General features: G+C 41.9%; 1 protein-coding gene and 1 long non-coding RNA gene across 3 annotated transcripts in view; one reads left to right on the forward strand and one right to left on the reverse strand.

Annotated features, from left to right (window-relative positions):
- Positions 1-501: 501 nt before the first annotated feature.
- The window catches only part of BCR (BCR activator of RhoGEF and GTPase), a 110377-nt gene continuing 83373 nt past the window's right edge, over positions 502-27505 (reverse strand). For both annotated transcript variants that reach the window (XM_030025350.2, XM_030025349.2), the window contains 13 exons: positions 26062-26181; positions 25024-25099; positions 24315-24419; positions 23422-23496; positions 22128-22225; positions 21322-21453; positions 13512-13571; positions 13254-13363; positions 12278-12417; positions 10637-10771; positions 9927-10032; positions 8780-8942; positions 502-8019 (listed from right to left, as the gene is read on the reverse strand). In XM_030025350.2, coding sequence (XP_029881210.1) covers positions 7930-8019; positions 8780-8942; positions 9927-10032; positions 10637-10771; positions 12278-12417; positions 13254-13363; positions 13512-13571; positions 21322-21453; positions 22128-22225; positions 23422-23496; positions 24315-24419; positions 25024-25099; positions 26062-26181 — 1410 coding nt within the window. In that variant the 3' untranslated portion in view covers positions 502-7929. The remainder of the gene's footprint in view (positions 8020-8779; positions 8943-9926; positions 10033-10636; positions 10772-12277; positions 12418-13253; positions 13364-13511; positions 13572-21321; positions 21454-22127; positions 22226-23421; positions 23497-24314; positions 24420-25023; positions 25100-26061; positions 26182-27505) is intronic.
- LOC115345862 lies at positions 17192-19570 on the forward strand. Its single transcript, XR_003924950.2, has 3 exons — positions 17192-17514; positions 18038-18979; positions 19085-19570. It is a non-coding gene; the product is annotated as an uncharacterized LOC115345862 (long non-coding RNA).

The raw sequence follows: 27505 nt of genomic DNA on the forward strand, positions 1-27505 counted from the left end.
TAAATAAGTTATCTTGGTGCTTTGATTTAAACAACTGATTCAGTTTTCACATGGATTCCTACAAAAACCCCACTAATTTCATGCAACGTTTGAAGAACTGGAGGCCAGAGCTGATTTCTTAGCAAATATGTAACTACAGCTGAAGTGCTCTGCACACAGATGTAAAGGTTCCAAGGCCCAAGGCTGGTTGCATTTTGAAGCAGTACTCCTACAAAAGGATTAATACAGATCTGAAAATGGACTGTTTTGCCCAGCTACTTCTCTACCTTACATGTAAACTACTTCCACATGTTATAGTTGTTTTAGTTCAATTCAGCAATAACCCTGTACTAACCTCTAGATTTAAGTGATACAGCTTTTACCTTGTAACAGAAAATAGCTTTTTGAAACACCAGTGTTAAATTCCATACCTCTAGCAAACTCAACTGAATGCACTTCACACATTCAGTTTAATGTAGGCCCGGTTTTTAGTTAAATAAGACCAAAAGAACCTGACAAACATAGATACAGGAGATTTTATTTAACATTGTGTACAAAGAAAGGCTACAAATGCCTTTTTTTTCCCCCACATACAGTTTTTAGATCCCTTTTTCATACCACTTTTCTCAGAAAATTAAAAAAACCCCACTATCCAGAATGACAATATTTGCCCCCCCCTTTTTCCCCTTCCTTTTTCCCTCTCTTTGGGCCTAAACTGAGAGATGTTTACCAGTACAATTTCAACACCTTTCAGTGTTAAACTATTAGGATTAGGTTTTCTTTCCCAAAAACAGAGCACTATGAGATACTGAAGCACTAGCAACAGCAGTATAAAATGTCAAAAACTGACTCTCTAACATGGTAGTGTTAAAACAATGCCAACAATATTAACTCTGATGAAACCCAAAATTATCCAAACAATAACAAGTTGTTTGTCTTCTACACCTGATAATTTAGCACTAATTATATAATTTAATTGTATTTATATTTAAATAAATAGTCTTAACTCCTTTCCTTGGAATTCTTCATGGATTATAAATGCTTGTAATACTAGAGATAAGAACAAACTGCACAACTTACATAGGCAAGAGAAGGCTTAGTTGTTTGGGTTTTTTGATGGACAGACACAGAAAGGACATTTCACAGTGTCCTGCTGTGAGATAATTTTAAAATTCACTGTTTCATTGTGGTGCTTCTCCAACACAACAATTCCTTACCCTCTTTTTGCTGCCTTCGTTAGTACTGATATCCCATCTCTTGAAACATCTGTCCCTGCATAGGTAAATTTTATCCAGGATTCCAAATATATTACCATTACTGAGTGGCTTCTGCAAGTTTTCATGCGTAACTGTGAAGCCCAAAACACGATTTCTCTTAGGCTGTGAGAAGCAGTAAAGAAGGGGTTAGAGGAGGCTGTTGTGAAGAAATGTCCTTTTGCTATGGCAGCTTTTACATTATATTTGAAAGTTTTTAGATACGGATCAGTTTTCAGCTGACTATTTGTGTAATACCTGGAGTTAGTGTAGTCCCAGTTTCTCCCAAAATGGGACTAAAATGGAGGAAATTTGAGCTACTGTATGTAGATTGGCATTTGATCATTCAATTAGGCACAATAAGAAGGAACCGGACGAGTATCTTCCCATAACTGCCTTCTGGACCTCACTCAGACTGCCCCAAGGGAGAAGTGAGCATCTAAGGACCGAGGCCATCTGCTCACTGGTGGGCTCTACCCGTTGTGCTCCTCGTTGGGGGGCAGCTGCAGAAAGCTGCTGTATTCCCCTTCCAAGCAGGAAGCTGTTTTGTACACAAGCCTGCCCTTCCGTACATCCACAGGGATATAACACGGCCTTCTCATACAAATCATTCTGCAGATCAGAGAAATGGTTTATCTGCAGAATGTTTTGCGTTCTCAGAAGACCCTACCACCAGGGAAAAAAAGACTGCAACAGTTACACAAACAAAAGCTCTAGTGGAAAATAAAAAAAAGTTTTCTCCATTCTGATGAACCATTTTTGGCAAAAGCATTTGAACATGACTGCAATTAGGACAAAGCAGTAGAGCAAACACTTCTGCTAGGCTCAGGGACTCTGTAATCATATTAATTCCCAAATGTGCTTGAACAGGTGTAAATAATAGAATCTTACTTAACACGTAAAACTACGCAAGCCCAGAGCTTTAGCAGTACCTGGTCCATTCTGCACCAGAATACTGGAGATATTTTAGTTATCTCCAGGGATAGCTCTGCTACAAACTGAACCTCCCAGTGTGGTTGTTTCTACAGTGCAGAATGATGTGAAGTGGTTTCTGTTGGAAAAGGAGGGGTCTTTCTTACTGCAAGATGGAACGATGGAAGTAAATGACATGGAAAATACTCACATGGTTCACCTGCATGTTTTTACAATGGTCTCCAGCAACTCCACTATACGACGGTAACACAAAGAGAATAAACAGTGGAGGCAAACTGGGTCATTTAATAATTTTCTAATCCTTGGCAATAGCATTTAAGTATTTGCTTGACCTGGAAGGCCTAAATCTTTAAACCATCTAAAAAGGTCATGGAAGGAGAAGCATCAAGATAACACGTACACTCAAGTTTGCTTTGGTCCTGTTTCAACCATTTCATCATTATAGCACATTGTGGCATTTTATCCTTGCAGCCCCAAAACAGACTTTTAGCTTAAACAGTAGTCTAACTTTCTGGTTCTACTAGCTTTTTCCTTCTTTGTGGTGGCATTTCACCTACAGTAATATACAGATTCTATTGCTCCTCCCTATCTATTGCTGCGGGGGGCGGGGGACGGTGTAGAAAGCAAGTGATAAGCTTTGCTTTTTTAGCACTGAACTGTAAATTTTCAGTGGCAAGAAAGAGGGGTTGGAGCACATCAGAACTGGGAAGCTACAGTAGCTAAATTCCTGGCGTTCCTGTATTAATGTCCGTTCACCGGCAAGACAGTCTTTGCTCATGGTGATCTAGGGCATAAGCCTTCTTCTGGAACCTGAAGTGAGAACTTCTTCCTAGTTCCAGATGATGTGATCTGAGTGATTCCTAACAATGCTTCTCTTTTCCATTTGTGTTACTTTTATTGCCTAAAACCTTCTTAAGGAATACTCATTAACTGTAAGTGCTTCCATTAGAGCTTCTGTTGATTTTAAGGGCAATCCATGTATTTAATTCTATTCAGTGAGAAAATTCATAGAATACATATGAACATTCATTTCATTCTAGTTCAGAATGGACAACTGCTAATACTAATGTAAGGCTCCAGTATCTCAGCTGCACATACCTTATGTTAAAGGAAGTGAATGGTATCAGATTTAGTTTTCTGGTAACAGTACTATGACAAAGTTAGCAAAAGTTTACAAAGAAAAACATACCTGGACTACAACTTTAAGAGGGCATAAACAACTGACTTGCTAACTACACCAAGACTTTGATTAATTTGATCGTATCTAATTAGGAATTGCCCTTCCAGATTATTATTATTATTATTCTTCAAGGAACAGAAGCAAATCCCTTAAATCTAGCATGAATGTATTGGTCTTCTGTTTTTACAAGTCCCTGTCTTCTTGAATTAAAGTAAAAAGAGAAAGGGTAGGGGTTTTTTTCTTAAAACATTTCCCATTTCTTACTGAAATTTCCGTAATAAGAATGCCACATCTGATAATGTTATCCCAGTAGATGATCAAGCACTGAAACAAAAGAATTAACCAGTGAGGAATCAGAGAGGGTTGGGTTTTTGCCATCAGATTTTAAACATTTTTAAAAGCCATGTTGGTCAATTTACATTTTATACATACTTGAAAGAATGGCACGTTAAGATAGATGAACACATTGTGATGCCTTCCAGTGTTACAAGGGTGACAAACAAATCTGGAGATCCATGTATGCTTTAAAGAACAGTACATTTGTTTAAATAAACTCATAGAAAACTAACATAAACAACCGTAAAACAGATTTTTAAACAGGTAAAATGAATAAACTGTAAAAATACTGCATCTCCCATAAACATACTCTGTGGTTCCACCACCTTGTGGCCAACAAAAAAAGTTGCAGTTTTGCTTCATAGGGTGCATGCTGATTGCCTTGTATTAGCAACTGAAGGTCAGAATCGAGGCAGGCAGTGGGCATCAGCAAATACAGTCAACACACTGCGTTTTGCCCCTAGCTGATACATTGAAAAATAGCAGCATTAAAATACAGCCTGAAATAGCTTAGCTACTACCTCAACTTGTTAAAATTGTGCAAGAATAAAGAACAACAGCAGCATTTTAATGGATGTGTTTCAATTTGGTTTCAGACGCTCCCCTCCCATACAAAGCACGCACAAACACAAAGCTGAAACTGATCTAGTAACTGTTATTTCTTGTCCATCCTTGAAAACTTTTCCCATGGTTTGCTTTACTTAACTTTTAAAAATTTTACTTAAAACCCTATTGAGTGTTAAAAAAAATCCCCCAGAATTTGAAAATAGTTTCTAAATGCCAGGAAACTGATGCTTATTCCTCTCCTTAAACTGGAGATACACAGACTATCCCAATCACCTGAATGTCTTTAGTTGAAAGTTTTAACATTTCAGATTCCTGTTACTGAAACCTGTATTTTTAGGAAGGTCTCTCCAATACACTAGAAACTGAGAGAGAATAAACTCCCAGTGCACACATAAAGGGTAATTTTTTGCTAGTTTGCTCTTATGTTGTTTATATTGTACCTTTTTAATATAGAAAATGGAAGAGTTAGGTTTTTCTGACACAACTCGCAAGGGAATATATAAGAGTAGAAATCAGAAGGCCTTCTCTAAAGCCAAGTTTTGCAATTCCCTTTTTGTTTAAGTATGATAAGGCTTATTAAAAAAATAACAAAGTAAAAAAAAAAAAACACCCCCCCCCCCCCCCCCAAAAAAAAAAACCAACAAAACAAACCCAACCAACATCCCTGGGAAAAGAACATAAAAGCCTTTTGGAAATACTTCATTTCTGAAAACATAAGACTATCTGAAAAAACTTAATTGCGAAATTAAATGAAATTCAAGAAATCAATTCTCATATTTCAAATCAGTCCACGATTTCATCATTAGCAATAAGATGCACTATCTTTTCCAGCCCAAAATTACCAGCTTTGGGGAAAACATATCCATACTTAAGAGAAATAATTAACGGGTTAAGTTAAATTAACTTTCTTTCCCTGATCCACATGCCTGCATGTTAGATAATGTTACATTAGAACTGAGCATTGTAATGAGAGACTAAAAGCAACAACCTGTAACAGTAACCAAAGCAAAAGCAATTTTCTCATGGTTACATATTATAGATCAGTAATTTAATATTAAAATTAACTTCCTATATAAATAAAAATAAAAAAGTTGGGCAAAAGTAAATTGGCACAGTCATTATGGTATTGCTTTCCAGTTTCAACACTGCAAAGAGCAGCCACAGATTCCAAACACCAAAAAGAAAAGGCTATCACCCAACTACCTGGTGTAGTTCGGTTGGTTTTTTTTTTTTTTCCTTTTAAATGAAGTCATCAGCAGTGCTACTGCCTCAGATATATCAAACAACAGCTTGTAATGGGTAGGTGTGCAGCTTGCAGTTAAAGGATTGCTATAGAACCGCCATGTAAAAATGAGAACAAATACATAAAAACAAAACCAGAGAGTGTGGTTTACTGGTCTGCATGACGTTTCTTACGTCAATGTTTTTCAGGATTGTGACTAATTTTTACCTTCAAAAAGGCCAAAAATTTAAAAAAAAAAAAAAAAAAAAATTAAAAAATCAAAATCTCAAACCTTCAAGTTTCCTTGCCTTCATTCCCTCCCTCCCCCAAAAAAGCACCTCCTACTATAAACACTTTTTCTGTTTTATGGGTTCAGAAGTTGGAATGTAGTGGAAATACATACAAGAGAGAAGGAATTTCTAGTTGTACATTACATTACAAAGAGGTTTGCTCTCAGACCTAAGGAGGGAGGGATACTAAGCAATATTAAATTCCTATAAGAATCGTTACAAAGCATGCAAAATATTGATATACTTACAAAATCGAAATTTATATTTGTTCCTTTTTGATTTTGCAACTTCACAGTACAATAATTTCTAATATGCAGCAGTCAGAATTACAGTGACTACAAAATCATTTCCCTTTAATTTTTTTCTTTCCATTTGTTTGAAAGACTCCTTTGTTAATTTTTTTTTTGAGAGGTTGCACATCACCCATCAGAAAATGTGAAATTCAGCATAACAGGGGTTGCTTTCTTTGTCGTATTTCCCCTCAAATGATGTTGACAATCTACCAATCTTTCAAAATCTGTCCCTCCCTCCCCTTCTCATGCCGATTCCTTCCCTTGCCTTCAAGCTGTACTTTTCTTCTCGCCAGGATGACGATGGACGGATGCCACTAAATGGATGCTGCGTAACTGGGTAGGAAGTAAAGGGGGCTGGAGTAGCTTATGAAAATGGAATCGCTCCCACCCCCCAAGATGTTTGGCACAACTGCTTCAGAGCCAGAATATTTTGCTCTGGATACCAGCAATTAGATTATGCTTTCAATTCCCTAGACAAATACTGCTGCCCTTTATGCCTATGTAACCCCTGTGGCTTTAACTGATTTCAGCAGGGAAACACAAAGCTGGTATTTGGCTAGAGCTTTTGTACTGCTGCATGTAGTTCCATAGAAATTTCCTCACTGCTCTTATTTAAAACAGAGTTGGAATTTCTGGAGAACACACAACGCATGCTACTTGCTAGATTGTCCATAAAGTACATTCTGACACGTTTTATCAAAGTATTTGTATCTATCACAAAAAGACTCTTGTAGAAGCAATGTACAAAGCCTCCAAAAATTCAAGTATCAAAAAAAAGAGGTTCTGATGAAAGTTTGGAGTAAGCAGCCAGCCAAACTGATAGCCATTGTTTTGGGGTTTTTTTTTGTCCACAAATGCTTGAATTATTTTTGCAGTCATAACATCTTTTCTTTGGAGTGTTCGGAATTAACAGTCTTCCCAATTAATTTTCATTAAGTTTGGTGGTGTCTAAGGAATTCAGCAATTCTGCCTGGATAATATTGCCCCTGCTTTTATATGCAAACAAACAACAGAATCACAAACAGAATCACTGACTCATCCTCCCTGCCTCTCTTTAATTTGCTATATTTATTTATAGTGTAACATCATTGGGTCTGGCTCCTTTAACCCAAAAAAAACCCATCAGAAGTGCAACATAGGCAAGAGCAGGGCATCTCCTTCCCTACAGTTGTATAAACATTTGCAAGGGAAGGGTTGGGCGAGACAAAAAAACCCAAACAAACAAACAAAAAACAAACAACAAACCTCAACCCCCCCCAAAACCCAACAGTCCTAGTTGTACGCAAAACTGTTTCATTTCTTTAGAACCCTGTTCAAATCAAGACTTGAATTTCTGAGGAGGGAATCTTAGATACCAGACCCTTCCCTTCTCCTCTCCTCTGGCAAAGCAATGCTATTTTTGTGGCCTAGAACAGTACTTTAAAAACAGCAGTTATTAAAGACACAGTTGTGATATATCCTTCAACACCCCCTCACCCAAAAGGGGGTATCCTATCAAGTGGTCCAGTAGAAATCTTGAAGTTTCTTTATGATAAATTAAATCCATAAAATGAGGAATACCTTCTGTCACATTCCCAACAAGAATAACAGCCACACTCTGTGGTGCATTTGTTCAAGTGTCTATTGCTCCTTCTAGTGGAGATTCTGCACAGCTCCATCTCCAGTTCAGTTCTGGTCCTGCCAATCAAGAGTAGAGATTTTTCTCCTTTCTCTTCAGCTTGTCTCTGGTTAACAAACAGCAGAAGCACTGAGGGCCATAATTCCCCAGGATAGGAACAGGCCAGTCATGTCTGAAGAAACGCCAGTCTTCTTTTTCTCAGGTGCGGCATATTTATGCCAAGAGCAGGTTTTTGTGTCCTGTTGGTATCACAGGCACCTACACCTCTGTGGAAAAGAGAATGCTTTGCCTCTTGCTGTCTGGGGTAGGGATAGTCTCTAGCTGCAGGAAGTACAGAAGAACTTGAACCTGGAAAGAGAAAGGAAGAGGTAATAATAAAGTTCTGATAACTCATTCTCATCCTGGCTATTTGAGAGTTGGCAGACATGCCTGCAGCTCTCTCCACAGGAACATCTTGCAGTTATGTATATGTTTTAATACAGTGTATAATATCAGCAGAAATATTAAAACTTCCATTGCTTCAGAGACACTCTTTTCAGCTTCCAGGGTATAACAATGGCGTTGGTGTTCCACTGCACTGAAAAAATCTGATCTATAATTTGCCAATACTCAATCAAGAACGTACAGAACAGCCTGATGAGCTGACAGCCTCTGTGTTTGATTTCTCTGCACAGCCGTCAAAAGGCAGCAGCGGCCAAAGAAATCTGAATTTAGGAAAGAATTTCGTTGTGCATCAGTGAAGGTGGTTTAAGTGTTGAGGAGCATTGCGGAAAAACAGACAGTCCTTTTATCCCGAGGGCTAGCAATATGGGCTGTGAGACAGCTCTCAAAAAAATCTTAACCATGCACAAACACAAAACATACAGGATGCGTGCATACTGACATTTTTTCACGAAAGGCTGTATTAGTACAGATGCAAACTGAACTGCCCGAAGAAACACAGTTCTACAAACAGTCTAAAATGTCTGCGTAAGGGTAAAAGTTGTTTATGTTTCTCAAAAAAACTGTCACGAAAACACAGAAGGATGGCTGAACCAGGCCTTGCTAGAGGACTGCAGTTTCCCAGATACTGTCGTCACAAGATTCAATAGCACATTTAGGATTTTACCTGGGACATGACTTCTAGTGACCAACTATCAGTCATTGTGATTGGCTGGGTTGGGTTAGCAGGGATTTTACTGTCCTTCTCTGAAGGTCTGAGGAGTGTTGGTCCAAAGACAGTTGCAAGATTGTGCAGGGACATCTTGTTAACGCTTTCCCTCTCAGCAACCCTGGGAGAAGAAACAACGAACAAGGCAGATTTTTATAAATATCTGGATTTGGAAGCATCCTTATGTAAGAAACCATATTTATTCCTTTTGTAAAAAGTTTTAGATACATTCAGTCAACCACTCTCTTCATATGTGCCTAAATGAACTTTATATATAAGCAAATACCTTGATGTGACACAACCACAGTCTCCAGGCACTCTACAGACACGGCTTAAACTTGGGAAAGGGACTGCTGCTTACTGTCTGGACAGGCAGAATTGAAATAAAGGAATGTTTTTCATCCCAGTTTTATAAATGAGAAACTGAGGCACAAAGGTTAAAAAATTTACCCAAGGGCAGAAAAGTCTGCAGCAGAAACACAAGTAAAAGCCAGTGACAGTCTCTGGTATGTACAAAATATGTAAAATAACACATTGTGCATGTACTAAGCAAGCTTATTGTATTAATATCAAAGGCACGGAAATACTTTTTCACAGTTACAACCATATTACAAAGACACAGACAAGATCAGAAAGACTAGTCTAAGCAAGGAACTGACAACTCCAGTTAGCAAAAGTGCTGGAATTTTTAAAAATGTATCATGTTAGATTGCAGACACCTTTTGAGACAGGGCTCACAAGTCCTTAAACATGGCCAAAGCTTCATTATTTATACTGAAACCTTTCCTGGTCTTTGTATCCAGATGCAGGTGCAGTTTTGCAGTAATAGTGCAGCAGGAATATGCATTTGCACTAGACAAGCCCTGAGACTTTTGTTACCCCTTTCCTCCAGTTCTTATCCTTTCAGTATGAGTGGGAATGGAATTCAGGATTTAGTGCCTCACTAAGTGAGTATGAGACAATAGTTATCTGATGAGCATTCACAGCAAGTCAGCAAATGCTTCTTCATTTGTGTGATTCAACACGAATTCAAGGAAAGGGCTCCTCTTTTCAAAATAATGATGCTTTACACATTAAATACGTGTCTAAAGAATCCACATGCTACCTTTTTAAATGGTCCAAAAGGAAAAGGAATGTCACCAGGTTGGGTTCTGGAAGCGATAACAATAGGTTCAACATACAGCTCTCCTTTGCAACAGGATCTGAAAGTGCTACAAGACAGAAAATAACATCACCACAGGCAGTGAACGAGAATTTGACCAACTGCATAATTTCTCAAACCAACAAATACAGATGGTCCTGAATAGACCGTAATTACATCATAGATTGGAAGGTCAGAGTTGCACATCAATACCCCACAGGATCTCTTTCCTTTATTTCACAGACGCATAGAGAATCCTTTTCTCTCAAGCAGTTCAAGTGCTTTTGGACTTTCAACCATTATGATTTTTTTCCCCTGCATCAAGATAAGACAAGGTACATCCTCCCCACTCCCTAAAGAGGACTTCCCTGGCAGACTGAATGGGACAAACAGCAAGCACGGCCTCAACAAGTAGGCTGTCGTTCTATTCTTAACCCATCCTTCAGAAACCTGGACATTTTCAGCTTACAAAAAAGCACAGCAATTGCCCATATTCAAACTCATAGGAAGAAGATGTCATTCCAACGCTCATTTCTGAGCTCCTTTTCACTTCCCTAACAGCTTGTTCCATCCAGGCTTCTGTCCAACACTATAAATTGTATTTTGTATTGCTTTAGGAGCAGCCTCCTACAGAAGGGTTTCAGTTATCAAGGGTTATTTCTGCTACCACTTACCAATGCCCTCAGCAAAGTTGGGGTACAGTTCGTCCGTAAAGAGGGGTTCAGGCAGTTCCCGGAAGTACAGTTTCAAGGTGCCTGCAATGGCATTAACATCCATCTCGCTCATCATCACTGACACGTCTTTGTTATCTGAAAGAAGGAAGAGGGGAAGCAGGCTAAAGAAGCTGCTGGCCTTGCATTCGTTCTTTTTCTTGCTTTGGCTCTCTTTGTTTATCCTTTGTCTTTGCCCAAATAGCTGAGAGTTTTCCTGTTTACATTTCTCCAGATTAAATGAGCTACCTTCTGACAACTGAGAAGTGCTGCACAAATGACTGCAAATGGTTTACAGCTTTAAATCAAGTAGAGGGAACCTCGCATTACCCAGGGTTAGTGATGCTGTGCCAGCAACCTCAGCCTGATCTGGAACAAGCCCTGCTTGACTGTATTTACATGCAATTCAACTTTTGTTAGTGACAACAGTTGTTATTCCAATTCCCTGCCTCTAACAACTTAGAATAAGAGACTCTGAGGCTGTCTAACTCCCCACTGAGTGCAGCTAAAGTACACAGGCAATTCAGGGCTCACATTTCAGTTTTGTTACTATTAAGAACAACAAAACCACCCCCTTTCCCTGAAACAGACAGGTCAACCAGCAGAGCCAGCGCTGGTTTCATGAAGCTTAGTGTAGAACAACATATAATATAAATCAAAAAAGTTGTTTTTCAAAATGTGAAATACCCTTACTTGCACTAGTGACAATTCATACATAAGTCAATGTGTTTGGTAGCTTAGGGGGATTGAAAAAAACAACACAAGAAGGAAGGAATTTCACAAAATAAGTGAAGATAAAGTGCAGGGAGGGTGAATTTGGGCACCTGGCACAGGCCTCGTGACTGCTTGCATCAAAAGAGAGCTCAAGTGTGGCTTGAGCGGTCCTTGGACCGTCATGTGGATGCTGGAAGTAGGGCAGAATTTCACTTTTTGTACCTCAGCAATTTGGAGGTGTTTCATCTGCCTGATCTTGGATGCCTTTTGGGACATATGTGCCATTCTTTTAAATGCAGCACCAGTAAAGAGTCCTTGTCTGCTCAAGATCAAAGAAAGCTTTACAAAGGTTGGTCAAAATTGTCTAATTTTACCATCTGCACACATCAATCTAGACATAGAGTTAAGAAGAGAACTCAGGAGCCCTCACCACCCAATTTCAGTTTTGTAAACACCCTTCCTAGTCAATCTTAGAGAATATTTTTTTGCTGGCTTCCTTTCACAAAACATTCTCAATTTCAAGGACTTCTACTAATTTGGAAACCTCTCAACAGTGAGGAGATTACGGCTTCTGATTGCCCTGAGGAAGGTGTCTGTCACTTACAAAGATTTGGCAAGGCTGGCAAACCCCCCATTTCATGTCTGCTGGGAGCAACAACAAATGCATTATTTGGTATAAGGATCCATCCCGTTGTATGTCTTGGGTTATATCTGTAGCTGAAGAATATTAATAAAACATGCAGCAAGGGTTAAAATGATTCTCCTTGTGTGAGAATCTCTACCTCTTAATGCTTCTTGGGGAACATAAGATTAAAAATAGCACAGCCACCTGACAGGGAATTCACGCACGTTCTCACAGTGCAAAGGAAAACATCAGACACAAATACTTACTGACATCAAAGGCAGCTTTCAAAGCCTGGATATCGGTTGCAACCCCAGAGACGCGGTAGATGCCCACCTCCTCCATTCCACGCCGCTCTATCTCCTCCACACACTGGCGCACTATGTAAGGCACCTTTGACCTCTCTCTCCTTAAGAAAGCCAGATAGAAGAGTTCAGTGCAGCCCATGCTCTCAATGCTCGTTAGCCCAGCCAGCTAGGCTGGCTAAAATCACCCCATTATTTTGCTGTGCAAGCCTCTTCTGGAAAATTTGGGTGGGAGAAAGTCTGAGCAGGCAATCAAGACTGAGCTAAAAAACTCTTTTTAAAACTGGAGAGGGCTTTCTGACTCTCTCAGCCTGGCTTTGGCTGTTCTGCAGCTGCCCCGAGCACTTGAGCTTCTGGCTGGGTCCCAGTGCCCATGGAGTCTGTGACTCTGCAGCTAACCAGAGGATTCCCAAACAGACCTTGGATACATAGCAACACTGTTGCTTTCCAATTAATGCAATTCCATAGGGAGGAAATACCACACTTCCCAAACTCTGCAACAGAACAAACAGGTTTCTTCTGGCAAACGATTCATGACAAAAGATCAGGGGTTAAAATAATACAACAGGATCCAAGGAACTTGAACATTTCCGATTATGGAAAGGAAACGTCACTGTTCAGTGGCTCTGGAAATTTGTGACCAAGTCGGCTAACTACAGAGTAAAGGGGCAAGGGGTATTTCTGGAACCCAGAAAAGGGATATGCTGTAAGTAAACACTCTGGGTTTCAAAGCCTGTGTGCACACTGTTTTCTTCCCCTGCAAAAAATGAAGCTCAGAGAATGTACAGCATCTCCTTTCTGCAGCCACAGCCATCTACAGTACTATCCAAGTGAAGCAGGCTGGACTGACAAATCCCTCAGTGGGGTAAAGACAGGTGCAACCCACTGGCCAGTTGGCTTTCTAAAAAACAATAGGGAGAAACGTGACCCATCAGCTCACTTGGTGACAATAGCGATCTTGACCCCAAAAACCCCAGTCTGTTTCCGGGACGGCATCCTTTTCAGGCTAAACTCCCGACTGGTAAACTTCACCGACAGCTTCACTTCAACCTGAAGAAAAGAGAACAGCTGTTACTTTTCACAAACATTTTCTTTTATCTCTTTTCTTTATTTTTTTCCCTATGCTGCAATGAAGAACAAAGAAATAAAGCACATAAGAGGTACAGAAGCAGTGCTAACTTCTGTTTTCCATACTTACTCCATTCATTGAGATGACTGTGCGCTGCCAATCTTTGTCCTGCAACGCCTGCGGGTCCAGCTGAAAAATATGGAAGTTACCCATGAGCTAGGAACAGACTTCAGAGACATCATTTAGCCTGAAAGGCTTCTGTAAGTGAGCAGAGCACTACCACTTTCAACACGTTATTTCTTTTCCATAGGAAAAGACACGTTCCAAGGTTTCCCAAGTTTCAGGTAACAGGACACTCAGATACTGTGCGGTTCTCTTAAGCAGGGCTGATGAGGACTCACACACATGGAAAATCCAGCAATGTGTGTGCAGTACCTGCTCAACAACAAAGGCAACGTCAGCATGTAAAATCAATGTTTGAAAGCCAATAACCTCAGCTTTCATAGAAAGAGAGACTGCATTCATTGCTGTAGCAAAACAGGCACTTCAACAGACACCCAAATTTGCCCCATCCCACAGGGCTAGGAGTCAGAAAAGGGGAGGAGAGATTTCTGAAATAACTCTGATTTGAAATGGAGGAAACTGTCTCACTCTGCAGTTTTCTAGAGACAGGTGAGGTTGAATGAGTGTGAAATTACTGCACTGAAATAAAAAGCCAGGCTAGAGAACTTCATAGCTCTTGGCTATGAAGCTAATAGCTTCCAAGAAGGACTATGTTCCACTGAATTCAAAAGATATAATGACCGTAATAGTGAGATCAAGGATCCATACAGAGACAAGTAACTTTAAACAAACCAAACCTCTGTCATGATCTGACAGGAGAAATGGAGAAAATTGGCCCAGAAATCATGGAAAGTTGTCCTACTTCAACCTGCCCATTCCTTTTCATTTCAACTTGAGCACGGAGGCAGGAAGAACACCTGGCCCTGCTATTGCAAGAATTCCTTAAGCAGGAACAAGTTCTGAAGCAAAGCCCTGATCTCCCATTTTCAGCTTTGCTTGATCTCTTTTGAGTGGACAGTTGTGAGGCTGTGGAGCAGCTGACTCAAGTACTCAAACATCACCCAGCAATTCCAATACTGCCTGGGAGAGTCCAAACACATCTGAACGGCTGAAGAGTGGCACTCAGCTCAAGCTAGACTGGCAAAAGAGAGAAAAGCGCTGTCTGCATAGGGACTTCTATCAGCAATCGGAACCAGCCAAAGCAAGCAGACTTCGGTACCTCCTGAGATGGCTTTGGCTCTTGAACACTGAGACACAGTAAGACCGGAAGGAGGCAACTGCTCTAGACTGTGTTTTGAGTTTACTGTCATCAGCAAAGAAAAAGACTCAGTAACTAGAGCTATTTCTGCAGCACAGCTCCTCCCTCTCACAGAACCCCATGCAAAAGCAGAGTTCTCTGACAGGCAGAGGTAAATGTTGAAACAATGGCAGTTGCAGTATATTGTGGGAGATCTCAGATGCAATCATGCTCACATTCTCTGTCAAATCATCAACAAACTAGCCCAATGCTGCCAACAGCTACAGAGACAAGTCCCCCCATGCCCTTCCCCATTCCCCCAAAAAAGACAACCAGCAGAGAGAAAAATTTCTCCCTGCTTGCTCACACCGCAGAGACCCCAAGAAGCAACAGACAAGCAAGTCAGGCCAACCTTATCTCTGCGCACTTTGTTACGGACGTGAGCCCACAGCGGGATGCTGCCAGCACACACATGCTTTCCTGTCGAATTGGACCGGTTCCTGTAGGTGCAACTCTGGCAGAAATTCCTGAAGACCCCTTGTAAGGAATAGTCAGTAACCAGTAGCTCCCACATTTTGGGACTGCACAAAGGTCCAGGAGGCCAATGGGCAGCAGTGCTTAGCTTCAGTGCTTCAGCAAACCCAAATAACAGACCGCTTGCCAAGAGCGTTTGCTTATAACTCTGGTGGAACAGATCCGCCCCCGCCTGTGTGGCTGGCCAAGGTCCCTACAAGTTGGCCAGAATCTAGGCTGTTCTTCCCTGAATTTCCGTGCTGGAAGTTTGGTTTCTTTCAACAACTGCATTCTTTCCCAGAATCAAGAGGAAACCATTACCGAAGTGTCTGGTTTCCTATGAAAGGCAACCATGCTCAGTATTTCTGAAAGCTTGATCTCCAGCTGCCTAAATAGTCACCTCACTGAGCTGCCAAAATGGCCCTGCTGATAGACACAGCCACAGCCGATCCTCTAGCTTGGAAGCAGTTTTCCATATGCTTTTAGAGTGGAGTCACTGACAGTGTATTATTTATAGCAGGAAGAGACTGCTTAAGACTGAAGGGGAAAGAGGGTTTTGAATATTTGCCAAAAAAGTTAAAGGAAGAGTCCAGCAGGGTCCAGTTACAGTTTATTTAAGCTAACAGGTATTACTGGTTATGTCTCAGTGATGACCAGGGAACTCCTACCACTGCACAAAACAAAAGCATGTAAATAGCTGTTAAAAAGTATGAGCCAAAGAAAGTCCTACTCTGTCTCAAGAGTGAATATCATATGGCTGCAAAGGACTAGCAAAAGCAGCGTGCTGGAGCTGAGATCTCAAAGAGACTCTTCCTGGCTGGGTAACTACTGGAACTGAGCAAGGACTGCAAGTGTACCTGCTGCTACCTCTTGCTCCCTTATCTCTGAACTCTGTTGCAGGGCTGGCAGGACCCCCGCACTCCCCACCTGCTGTTTGACTCCTGCTGCAGAACAGCTTGCATTGAATGGAGGCAGCTAGGGAGAACAAGCACCAGGGAGTGGGTCTGGCTGACCTGAGCCAATGCTGCATAAATCACTGGCAATAACAACAGCAATTAAAAAAAAAAAATCCCCCCCCAAGGTGCTTTTTAAATAACAAAGTGAAATGATGGAAGCTAATAAAAGAGCAAAGCTTGAATAAGCTCTTAGCAACACTGAGTGAGACAGGAAGATCAGGTCTAACAGTCTGATAAAGTCACAGTAGGAAATAAGAGAGTCAACAGGAAACCAAGAACATCGTTTAGACTTTGAGCAAGCTTTCAGTCCTGGACCCTACAGATGAGTGACCTTCTAAGGCTAGCAAGAGCAACACAGGGAAAGGGCAGCTGGACCAGACAGGTTACAAAGCAGATTGAAGACAAAGAGAGTTAGCGAGTGTGATGCTCCAGCATAGAGAGGGCCTGTGACAAATGGGGTCATGCTGTCTTCTGGCCTGATTGGAGATCAATGACCTGGAAGAAGGAACACTGAGTAGAAGAATGCAATCTACAGACAGCGTGCCAAAAGGAGGCTGCTCCAAGTGAGCAAGCACATTGCGCTCACTTTGCCAGCTCAAGCAGGGGGAGGCACTGTGAAATGGCTGCCTCTGCATTAATTTGACAGTGAAATTTACTGCACCTCTAAACATTTCCTTCAAACAGTTGCTCGGTTTGAGTGACAAAAGGCCCTGTCCCATCTCCACTGAAACTGTGAAAAACTGTGTTGTTTCCATGACCTATGCAAATAGGACAGATCTGCTAAACCCCTCAAAGACTGTATCTCATGGGCTTGTTTGCACGGTCCCAACCAAAACCGCACGCCGCACAGCAAAAATACAAACCAACCAGTTTGTCTTTACTCCCCCAGCACCTCCAGTCCCCTTGTGGCCTGTTCTTTGGCATTTGCAGTGGCAAGCTACAGCCCTAAATTCACTAATGAATCAAGCAAATGCCTCTCTGTATCCTGCACAAAACACAATAGAACAAAGCAGCTCAGCACCATAGGGATTTCCAAGTGCAAGCCTCCGGCCCTTGTAGCAGCTTAGCACTGAATTAAGACAGACAATTAGTATGTAGCAGTCAGTAGAGGCTGAGTGTACAGAACACAGAGTGGTGAGGACCTGGGAACAAGGCGAACTGAGGATGCTGGTCAATGACAAATGCACGCCAGGCACTGAGAAGAAGGGTGTCTGTGCTCTGCCTTAGTAGGAAACCACCACAGAGAGTTTGATGATTTTTTTTTCCCCCCAGAAGAGAAAAGAAAACATACAGAAAGAGGAAAAAACAAAGCAGCATCAGTGGAAATGAAATGCCTGGGAGCAATGACTGAGGCAACCTTAAGGTTAGTGTGGTTTATGCTATTTATTCACATTACTTCCTCCCTTTATTAAATCTCCCTGGCAACTTTACACTCCATCAATTTTTAATTGTAACTGCTGTGACATACATGTTGTCAGAGTCTCACTGCTGCTGGAAACTCCCAGTCCAGCCATAACACCATTCTTCTCGAAGCTCCCCACTGACACGTTAATCTTTCCCGCCATCACCCTTTAGACATGACCCATTGCCTTCTTCATCTCCACCGTATTTTCATTGCTGGGATACTGTTCTGCATGAGCAAACTGTTTAAATGAACTCGAGTGTGTAAAAGGTTTTCTAAGTTGACACTTGGGAGGTACAGCCTGTGACAATCTGTTTTACATGGAAAACAACCTAGATGTTTGAAATAGCCATGTGCACTGCTATGAGACATCCCAGATAATTAAGCAGATAAGAGTGATTGTTTTGTATGGCAACAGAGGAATGGTGTTGTGCTGCTACCACAGAATGACTGATCTAAGGTCATATCCTCTCTGATTTTCCAGCACTGCTGTGAGGGAGAAGGAAATGGTTTGCCTGAGCTGATCATGCAGAAAAAAAAAAAAACCCAACAGCAAAGGAAACAGCATTTCTAGGAGGCACAGACTGGAGGAGATGGATCACAGGGTGAAGTATCAGTTTACTCATGCAGTCTGTTCCCAAGGCAGAGGCCAGTTTTGCTGACATATGTGCCCACTTAGATGCAGAGTCTCAGGACCGAACAAAAGGCTGCTACGCTCAAAACGTGTGGACATGCCTGCCACATGAAGTGCAAAATTCAAAGAGCAAAAGGGGCAGCCTCCCAAGTGCTGAAGATGGATTGCACGGTAACAGAAAGAAAAAAAAAAACCAAAAAACAAAAGAAAGAGAGAGTTCAAAATGAGAGGAGCTGATGCTTACAACTGAACTAAGCCTCATGTTTCCTCCTGTAAGATGATGTCCATTTCTTCCTCCCTCAAGCCCCCAAATAATTTCAGTTTCACAGTGTACCCAGTAATGGCACTTTTGCCCTGTATTTCTCATGCCTGAGATGTAACAGATGCTCCCAACCAGGCGTGCTGGCTAGTTAAACATGGCACATCCAGTGCTGCCATTCCCAGAAGGTCTGATGAGGACTTCACTTCTACATTTACAGGAGGTTCTACCACATTAAAACCTCGTGGTTTTATTTTTCAGGGACAAAACTTGCAGGCTGGCAAGCAATGAAGCTCTTGCATGTGGCTATAAAAACAGGTAAATAAAATATTCCATAGGAAAAGAAAATATGAGCAATGGGAGCTATTAAAATTGCTGCCCATTCCTGGCAGCTTCTGACCACATGGACCAATTTCCAGTCTTCCTTCCTTCAGTGCCATTATGTAACGGAGAGATTTAATAAACATTTCACAGCCAAAACAGTCCTTGTCTCCTTGATGCATTGTCTTCACCACTGCAGCTAAGAGAATTTGGTGAGTCAGAAATCCCAGTAATGGGAAGTTGCAGATTTACAATAATACATGGCTTAACAATACATTGCAATTTAGCCAACACAGAAATTTCCCCGTTTTTATCAGCAGGAGGATGCAGACCCGACTCTTGATGTTCTCAGAGTTTTTAACTAAAGGGAATTTAGGAAAAAAATCAAAAGACTCATCCAACTTCACAGACCTTGCCTTTACACAAGACAGACTTTGGCTGAATAATGGCAACGCAACAACAACAAAACAGAAAGCTCTAGATACACTAGCAACTCTAAAGTAAACAAAATTTAACGTAAAAGCACTGATGAAAATCCTCAAAGAAAATGGCTATAAAACCAGTGATTGGAAACGATGCTGACAGCATTAATACAACTAACCTTCAGCCACAGGTTGTAATTTGATTTTGTTGTTGCATTATTATGATTTCTTAATAGAGAAATGGTGTTTGCTTTAAAAATAGAACAAAATAAAAACCTTTAATAATTCTTATCAATCCAAAATCTTACCAGACTCTCTTATGACTTCTCTTCGCAGTTATTCAATAGTACTAAAAAGTTGTATGATGGGACAGAAATCACTGAGAATTAAGAGGATGTTCTGAGAGGTCACCAAGTTTCTTTATAAATTTCAAGGGGGGGTTACTGAAAGCAAGAGAACTTTTGCATTTGCCTTTTACAATACAACAGAATGGAACTTTTGCATACTAATCAAAAACTTTTTTATTGATTTTTTTTAAACTTTCCACTGTTCAGATTTCTCTAAAAGAATCAAGATGCAATTAATATTCAAGTGCCACCAAAGCGTATTTTTACTTACTAACTTAAGTATAAAATGTTTTAACAAAATGTACAAGTGCTGTGCATAAAAATGCCTGCTCTTGTGAAAAAAATTTGTTACAAATTTAGAATATTTTATTCATTTGTTAACCATTCTACATAAAATATTTGAAGAATTTAGAGGGTCAGTGATTTCAGGGTTCTCCATTATGAGCACGCAAATCTCCAGGGCGTTTCAGGGCTGAAAACTTACTCTTTTGTCATTGCTTAGCTGCATGGAAAATAAGCTTTTGTTAGCAGAAGGGACATACAGATTTCTGGTTAGCCTGAGAGAAGTACATAGGAGGCACCCTGTACCAGCATTTATTGATTTGCACGCAAGTATTTTTTCAAACACCCACCACGCGTTTGGCGACAAAAGCTTTCCCTGAAAATGGCATGGCAGCCTCAGGGCTGCAAGGAGGGAGGTAAAGGAACAGGCCTAATGAAACTCATTTAGACAACGAACCCTTCTAGACTAAAGGTGAGATACAATATCTGCAGGCCACCCTCAATCAGAGCTGCTTCTGAAATCCCACAAATGGCCTTGGCCTGCGTGACCATCACTCAAATGCTGGAGAAAGCTGTCATCCATGGAATGATGAAGAGTCAAACATAAATGGAGAAGAACTGGTGGTATTTTTCAGCGTGCCAGAAAGAAAAAGGTATCTGGGCAGGGTCTCTGCTCTGTACAACAGCCAGTCCAACACAAAGAATGTGTCCTCAGATAAAGCATTTAAACACCCTCCTAAAGCTGTGGACAGACAGTGCAAAAAAATGGAAGAAGAGGGGGAACCTACTTTCTCCATGTCGTCCTCCACTGATGGCCTGATTTCTCCTGCATGGAGCTTTAGTGCTTTATCACACAGCAGCTCCCCAAGAACAGCATCTGTTTGCAATCACCTTATCACCTGTCCTGCTGTATTACAAATTTGCCACATAGACAAAGGGTCCCATGGTGATTCTCAGCGGTGGAAATCTCTCTCAGATGCAGCCCGCTGTCATGGACACTATACTCTGGACATGGCAGTTATCAGGACAATAAGCCTGTCCTCCAAGGCCTTGCTATCACATCAATCAACTTCCAGCACGTACACAGGGTAGTATTTCTTCCACATGATTTACAGAGGGTATAGTATATTCATTGCTTCCTCTTTTGTCACAAACGGAGCATTTGCAACAGGGCCCAGGGCTCAGTGACAGTGCAGTTCCTATATACTGTGCTGGAAATTTTGAAGTTAACAGGCAATCAGAGCGCAAAACGTAAATCTTCATGAAAAAGCATCTATTCCATAAGGGTACTGAAGTAGGCATAGGGGACAAGGCAAGAGGGAAAAAGCTGCTGACCTCCCTCCCGCCTGTGAATCACACTGTATACCTCACTACCTGGAAAAAAATCTCCAACATTGGGACAATCAGAAGGCAGAATAAAAACCTCCCTGGTGCACCCAGGATTCAAAAGTCATGTTATGTTTTGCAGTAAAGGTAGCAGAAATGAGTTAAGCACAGTCTTACCTGGATCTGTCCTTTCCCCATTATGCGATCTGTGCTCTCCCCATCCTCTTTGGTGAGCTTGGTTTTGTTGTAGCACTTTTCATAGCACAGAATCCGCAGAGTTTGTGAACCTTCCAGCTCAATCTCAAACTCCTGCAGGGTATCAGGAAAGGAAAGAGCAATGAATACATCACAGCAAGACCCTAGTCTCTTAATAATCAATATAGTCTCCTTAAAACTCAGCAGGAGGGAGCACTTAAGGACTGACCAAAACCTCCTCCTTAATGGAGCTGGTCTAGAAATAAACTGAAATTGTATTTTGTATATGTAAGGTAGTCAAATTAGAGACTAAGATGGTTGACTCCTTAGTCAGGTTTCACTGAGTTTCAGCAAAGCATCATTCGAAAAACAAACTCGCCCACCTTCGTTGTATTTAATTTTGCTCCCCAGCAGGTTTGAGTTGGCTGTAAACAGGCAAAATGTCTATAGCTAATTTTTCCCCCTCACAACAAATAAACAAAACCACCTCCTTCTTCAACATATTTTCACTTGTGTTTTTAAAAATATAATCAAACATGTGTCTGTCTAAGTGATGAAATGCTGGACAAGACTCATTTGTACTGAAATGTTTGTTTAAATATAGCTAATCCAAGAGCAAATCTTCTGCAAGCCCTGACAGCCAAATGAACCTGGCATAAAAGTGTTTTCTGAGAGGCAACATATGTAGCACAAGTGCTGAGCAAGTTCTTCCATTTGCAGGTTTTCTGCCCATCGTGCGTTGACGTTTGGCACATGGAGCAACTCACATTAAGAAAAATCCAACCTACCTCATTCCAGTTGGGCTCCGTGGTGTCTCTGTAAACTCTAGTTTTAGCCTTGTTCACAAAATACCCAAAAGAATCCACCTCTAATGTGCAGTACAAATCTGAGAAGAGGAGACAGGGACAGAAACTTTTAAAAAATTTCTAGAATCTCCTAACTTGCATTTATCACTCTCAGGGTATGTTTTCATTTGCATCTTCTTTGTATTAGTACTAGTAACATTATCCAGAAGAAATCTCATCATCTGGACCAACAGAGTTGCCTTTATGAAGCTGAAGTACCAGCACAGCCATATAAATGACCTCAGCACAGACAAGCCCCTCACCTCTATCAAGAATCAGATGTATGCTATTATCCAATATTTCCCAAATCAATCCACAATGAGCAGGTGTACACCAATGAGAAATGAAACTTCCCCCAGTAGATATTGGAGCCCATCAGCACATCAGAACCGATTTCACTGAGAACAGCATCAGTATAATATCCCTCAGAGTGTAGGTTAAGGGCCAGCCCTCAAAAACTCATTATCTTCACAAAGGGGTTAATTATGTGGTATCTGGTGTTCCTGAAGAGCTAGTAATGAGCTGTAGACATTGCCCCTATTTGTAAGTTACGTAGTAAGTTATGTTAGCCAGCATCTGAGAAGTCAGTGGTTCAGCAGGAGGAAGGCTAACAGAAAGCACGTACACCCGAGTTCACTCCTTTCCTCCTGAGACTGCACAAGCAGCTTAGATAAGAACCAGATCCCCAGCCACATGGCTAGGTAAGCTTTGCAGCTTTTCCTCGATTATCCTCATCAACGGCTGAGAAGCATGTTTATTTCTACAGGAGTCCGCTTCACTCTATTTTTTTCACCTTTTTTGATCCTTCTGTCAAATCACTCCCCTGAATTTTAATACCTCTTTCTTCACACCAAAAATTCTGGATGGCAGAGAATGCTTCCCACTCTTTCATTGCAAAACAAAATACAGTTGAAAGAATTCAGGATAAAGGCTGACTTGTATCTAAAACTGTTGGGTAATCAGCAAACACTGCTTAAAAAAAATACCAACAGACTAGGCCTGAAAAAATAATGCTGCATGCTTGATCCTGATCTGAGTTAATAGCAGCATTAAAAAAATTGCATTCCCCTAAAATTACACCAATGCCCCAATTTCACTTCCAGTTCCCCAAATCACCTCTCCTCCTTACCATCATCCCAGATGCTGCAATCCTAAATCAGTCCATGCCCAGCTGTCATAGCACCTGAATTATCTAACGCCTATCAATACCTCTGTGTATTACAGAACTGCAACTCACTTGAACTTTGCTTGAATCCTGTGGCAGAGTGGACAATGACATTCAGGAATCCATAGAGACCTGGGGATTCATCATCTGTACAAAAGACCCAAGGCATTTTGTTATGTTCACAGAGGAGCCAAGAGTGAAAGACAGTGATGAGATTAACAATTACATAGGTTAACGAGCAGAGGGTAAACTGTCCCTAAAAAGGATGGCAGGAGCATGTAATCTAGCCATTTCAGCAAGAGGAGGCTGTTCCAGGTTCAGTGTTGGTTTCAGCTGTAATGCCTTCTGGCAATGTGTGGCTTTTACAACAACATTTCTAGGGTCAGCAAGATAGCACAGAAGCAATTCAAAGGAGAAAAAGTAAAATATAGAGGTTAGGTCTATAATAGCAGATTAAATAGTAATTTAGGATGGTCCCTGACCCAAAATTTTGGCCAACTAGCGTTCTTCCAAAGGATTCCCAGACATAGTTCAAAGTTGTCCCAGGCTAGGACTCCAACAGGCACTCCAATCCCTGGCATGATGGTTGCATATAAAGACCATTTAATAGTCAATGAATATATATTGGAGGATGTCCAGGAATATTTTACTAGTTTAGATGTAGTCATATAATTTGGAGCTTGTATTTTTATTGTTGCAGCAAGTAACATTGGGATGACAGATTATTCTTGTTCCTGCTGCCCTCTTTGTATTCTACCATCTGCTTCAACTAAACTACACAAGCTGGGTATGTAAGGTCTCAGCTTTTGTTTTACAGGAACTCTCAGTTTGTAACTCATCACCAGGTTGAAGCCTGTAGCAAAAAGAAACAGTAAAAGCAGTTCTAGGGGAAATGCACAAAGGCAGGCAGAGGTTAGGTTCTCACTGCAGCTGTACCATGTGAAAGCATAAACCAAAGGTCTTACCTTCCTTATTGATAGTGAGGGGAATGTTGTGGACGGTCTGAAGCTTCACACAGGAGTTTGTCAGCATCTGGAGCTCCACCGATGTGAGTGAGAAGCTTTTAAAGCCTGCCAAGGAGATTCAAAGAGGGAGGAATTAAAATTCAAAGCAGAGGCTGGATGCATGCTCCCTTATTCTAGGCATACAGGGGATAGCTGCTCCCTGGACAATGCTCAGCAACAGTACCGTGGTGCTCAGGTCTGTACTGCTGCTGCAGCCCAGCTCTAATGAGGGCACATTTAGTTACTCTTTGGAGTAAAAAGTCTCAGGATGGTTCAGAGAAGACAAGGGGGGCTCTTATTTTCTTGCAAAGCCAAAAACCACCCATGCCAAAAAAGTAAATAAGCTTCTTTGGCTTGGAGCCAGGTAAAAGGGTGCAGCTGTTCCCTCTACCTGGAATTGCACAGAGCTATGATCTCTAGGGTAAATGGGAGAATCTCTCCACACGCTTACTAAGTGCTCTCCCTACATATTCCCTACATGTTGCTGCGAGCAAAAGTCCCCCAGACAGGCTCAGATGTGCAGAGACAGAAGACATCCATGTTGTGCTGTTGGATTTCAACGCACATCTCTCTTTTTGCCGGGAACCCTGCCCCACACCTCATCCTCTGGACTCCTGCTCTCTAATAAGATCACAGTATTTGTACCAATGCCCAGCTGAGGGACACTCACATTTCTTCTGCTGCTCCCGGATGTTCTCCCTCCACTCTGCCCTTTCGTAGTCAGATGAAATGAGGAACGTGTAACTCTACCCAGGAAAACAGAAGAAAACGGGGTATGCATTAGTCTGACCGACCACTGAGAGCAGGCCTGCCTCCAGTGGAAATTGTTGGATATACTGTCCTTCTAGTACTCCTGCCAGTTGCCCTACATCACAGCTTTGTCAGTGACAGGCAGGACTCCGGCAACGTGCCCTCTCAACAATGTGCCAGCAGTACCAACACGGACACCTGCAGTCAGGGCTTTCACAGAGCTCCACCCTGCAAACAGCAGCTGCATCCCTGGGAGCATGAGGTCTCATGGCAGCTCTGTGCTATTCCTCACAGCAGTTGTACCAGAAAACCCAAAAGCCTCCAGCACAGGCCCAGACACTGATGTAAGCTGAGGAAGCAGTGACCAGCTTGTGGATTTTCATTGAGTAGTAACAGGATCTTGTGAGAATCCTTTGCCATGTGCACGGAAAGGCCATGGTCACAGGTTACAGCACTGCCAGAACAGGGGATACCTCTGGCACACTGAGCATCCCACAGTGCTAAAGGAGATCCATTCACAACCATTCAGCATCCTCGGTGCCAAGTGCAGCCTACAGTCCTGAGGAGACAGCCCTGAGTGTGCTAAGCCTTGAACTTGAAGGGGAGTCCAGAAGGCAGCTGCTGCAGAGCTTTATCTTAGGTGAAGAGAGCCGTTCCTATTGCTCTGCCAGGGCAGGTGCTGAGGTAGGGGATTAATTTCTAACATTATTTTTTAAATGCCAATGTTGCATACAAATTAGTCATAGCCTTACAAGATGTCATCACAACCTTACAAGATGTCATCACAACCTTTGGTGTAGCAAGGTTTAGGTGTCTGCTGTTTGGAAAGTGCTTTCAGGCCAGACAGCAGAGGGCATGAAGGCCTCCTTGTACAACAACGTATACAAACACACACATACACACAACCTCCCCTTCACCTCTATCTTGTACACTGGGGGAGTCCAGAAGAGCCACTCACCTTGCCATTGCGATTGTGTACGCGGAAGGCCATGTTGGGAGACATCAGCAGTAGGAGAGATTCCTGCTCCGAGAGCTTCTTTTTCAACCTCTCAATGACCTTGCTGCCTTTATTGGCCCTCTGAAGGGTGGGGGAGAGAGGAAGACAGAGGACACTTGTCATTCTGCAATGTCTGTCCCCATGTCCACTGAAAGACATTTTAAGGTCCACAGTCCCTTCCCTCTGTGAGAAGCCAAATGGCCCCAGGCAGGAGAAATGCTGTCAACAGGATCCATGGGGCTCCCAGCTGCTCAGGAAGATGTTACCTGCAGTATCTCTACACTCAGACTTGGCTCTGTTCCCCAATTCTAGCTGCCCCAGACAAAGCTGCAGAGGTGCGTGGCCACTGTCCCAGCCATACCCTGTACCTTCTGTTCCAGAGGCTGCAGCAGCATCATGTCATTAGGCAGCCATAGCACTGCCAGGTCCTCCACAAGCATCCTTAACTAAGGAGACTGTACGGAACTTCTCTAGAATCTGCCCAGAACTCTGTTGCCAAAATTCTCTCCCATTCACCTCCCACCTCCCATTTTCAACAGAGGTCAGCTAAAACCAAGGTTTTTCTTGGATAAAACCGAGTCCCAAACCCAGCCATGTATATTGTTTGGCACTGAAGCACTTATCTTAGACACCTGCACCTTGTGAGTAAGAGGCTTACACATGGTGTTCCTCCTAATACCTTACTTATTCCAGGAAGCCCTCTCTGAAAGCCAGCCAGGGCAGAGAGGCAGAAGCATGTTCTTTCAAAGCACGAGGGATAGTCTTCTCACGGTACAAGCAATGTTATTCATATCCTGTTCTACACACCAGCAGGCTTTCAGTTTTCAAACTCTTATTTCTCTTTTGGGTTCCAGAAAGGTTTGGAGTCTAAAACCTCTGAGAAAATATGTCTTGCAAGCAAAGACAAGCCTGGGCCAGAGACACCATATCTGTGTCAGACTGTCCAGTCAGCATAACTGGTGTTCTCCATATATTTGCTGGTGCCCTGACACCGGTGAAGTCAGAAAAAGCTTCAAAAGCATAACTGAGCCTGCAAAAATTTAGAAATACACGGCTTCTGACCAAAATCACTTGCAGGATCATAGTTTAATAGCTAGAAATTGGCATGCCACTTTCCCAGTCCTTCTCATATCCATAGCATAAGAGCCCTGCCCTCCACATGGATACTTGAGGATAGCAGTCACAGGTGGTTCCATGCAAGTAGAGGAGCTACTGGGTACAACTACAGGGTCTCTTTGTTCTGCCTCCTTACAGGACACCCATCATTCAAGCCATGCACTAGGACGAGCAATGATGGGCTGCAGAGCATCTGGATATCACTGATAACAGAGCCACACCACAAGCCTCTACTGAACAGTCTGTTTTAGCATGACTCCCCATGCTGTGCAGCTCTGGGAATGCTGCT

Source organism: Aquila chrysaetos, chromosome 9 (assembly GCF_900496995.4).
Source record: "Aquila chrysaetos chrysaetos chromosome 9, bAquChr1.4, whole genome shotgun sequence".
Classification (NCBI taxonomy): Eukaryota; Metazoa; Chordata; class Aves; order Accipitriformes; family Accipitridae; genus Aquila; species Aquila chrysaetos.